The 2,090-nt window shown below is 63.6% G+C and overlaps 1 protein-coding gene across 1 annotated transcript; it reads right to left on the minus strand.

The window, feature by feature from the left end:
- Positions 1–165: 165 nt before the first annotated feature.
- Positions 166–1,844, minus strand: MNEG_9270 (hypothetical protein; the record flags this gene model as incomplete). The annotated part of the gene is made up of 5 exons (XM_014042261.1): positions 166–393; positions 514–596; positions 850–943; positions 1,127–1,340; positions 1,576–1,844. 5 exons carry the CDS (start codon positions 1,842–1,844, stop codon positions 166–168), a joined length of 888 nt encoding a protein of 295 aa, XP_013897715.1.
- Between the last annotated feature and the right edge of the window lie 246 nt (positions 1,845–2,090).

The raw sequence follows: 2,090 nt of genomic DNA on the forward strand, positions 1-2,090 counted from the left end.
CACACACACACACACACACACACACACACACACACACACACACACACACACACACACACACACGCACACACGCACGCACGCGCACGCACGCACGCACGCATGCACGCACACACGCGTGTGCGCGGGCCCGCGTGCGTCCACGCACACACATGCCATTTCAAACAATCAGTGAGGCCCACCCGCAATCTCGAGGGCGTTCTCAGGGGTCCCGCCCACCGCCATCAGCAGGGTTGGCAGGATGCAGCCAAACTCAGCGCCAATTACGCCTGATCCGCCAAACGCCCCGGGCGGCGCCGTCAGCGGCGCCGCGCCCCCTTCGTTGGAGCGTGCTGCTGCCTGCTGTTGCGGCGACTCGGCGGCGCCATGCAGCATCTGCATAAAGCAAGCCGCGCCCTGGGTGGGATGGGCGGCGGTGGAAATGGTTCTGACTTGCCGAATGCCGCCAACAACTATGTCGCATTTAATAAGCAGTGAGCAGTTTTATCAAGCGCTGGCCTTGGGCAAGCAGGTCACCGGCCCCAGCTCGAGCTTGCGGCCTTCTTCCTGCCGTACCAGCGGCTCTGTGTGGTTGAACAGCTCCAGCACAACACGGTGCACTGGGGTGGGTGGGGCGGCCATGCAGAAATATGGGTGGGGGCAGGAGTGTGAATTCAGGGGCCCACTCGTCAAAGCAATTTGAGGGGAGGGAGCAGGGCGGGAAGTTGATTTGGTTGACTTGCCATATTGTCTTGCACCCAAGCGGATGCATGGTCAGCATGTGATGAATATGTGCTCCTGCCAACCCCTCGAAGCAACAACTAACACAGAGCGACCTGCCTGCGCAACGCGGCCCTGCTGCCCAACGCGCACCCCTGCCTGCCCCCAGGGTGAGGTCCAGGAAAGCCAGGGGGTTGGACTCATCGCGCAGCCGAGACTGCACGCGGTGCCGATTGGCCACGCGCGTCTGCATGGGCAAGCAGAGAGGGCACCAGGACAGCGACTGGGGAGGAAAAGTGGAATGGCGCGCCTGGCTGGCCAGACCGTTCTCTATCAACTCGTGACATCGCGCATAACGCCAGTTGCCTCCACCAAATGCCTGCTACGTATCCTGAACACTACCCCTCCTCTTGCCAGCGCCGCAGCTCACCAGGCTGATATTTGGGGGCGGGGGCCCCTCCACAGTGTTGGGGTCCCACAGGCCCTGCGCCACAAACCAGTCGCGCGCCAGCCCCGCAGCCGCCTGCTCCGCCTGGCGGCGCGTCACGCCAAGCCCCGTGAAGGTCTCATCGCAAGCCACCTTGCGCTCACGGCCGTCTGGCAGCACCGCGCAGCACTCGACACCAGACAGGAGGGCGCGGTACCTGGGCAGGGGCGGGCGGTGATGCATGATAAAGCCCGAGAATGTCAGATGATGGTCGGTGATGATGGTGACAAAAAGCGCGGTTGTTCAGATGCAGCAGGGAGTAGGATGGGTGCGTCATGTACGGCATGGTTGCCGCACGAGTGTGCACAACTGCCGCCAACTGACGCAGCCCAATCGCAACCGACCCACCGGGCCCAGCTCCGCAGAGGGCCCCTCCCCCACCAGCCCTTTACCTGGGCTCATCCCCCAGCTCGTCGTCCTGCGGGCCCTCCAGGCGGAATGCGCTTTGCTGCACCACCTCGAGCGATGGGGTACTGGCGACGTCGTCACCCGTGCCGCAGCGCTCATCCTCGGCCGCAGCCCCATATGGCGCGCGCTCGGGCATCAGGTCCTCCACAAAGAGCAGGAAGCGCCCCCGCCATCGCTGGCGCACGTAGCGGTGGAGCCACCCCATTGGTGACAGCACGCGCGGCGCATCGGGGTCAAAGGGCGAAGGCCGCATGGCGCTTTGCTGACCTGGGGGAGGCTGGATGCTCCTTACTTGGGGCGGCTCGCCACAGCCCGAGGCTTCGCTGAGTGCATGCATTGTGATGCCGTTGGCCTCTTCAGCGGGCGCGTGGCCCCCGGAGATGCCCATATGGTCGCGCGGTGAATCCCGATCACGGTGATCTCAGTGCCGGCAAATCACAATGTACCAGAGCCCTATCTGCGCGGTTATAAAACATTACTCGCATCAACTCTTGCGAGA

The sequence above is a fragment of the Monoraphidium neglectum genome (assembly GCF_000611645.1).
Source record: "Monoraphidium neglectum strain SAG 48.87 unplaced genomic scaffold scaffold01876, whole genome shotgun sequence".
NCBI lineage: Eukaryota > Viridiplantae > Chlorophyta > Chlorophyceae > Sphaeropleales > Selenastraceae > Monoraphidium > Monoraphidium neglectum.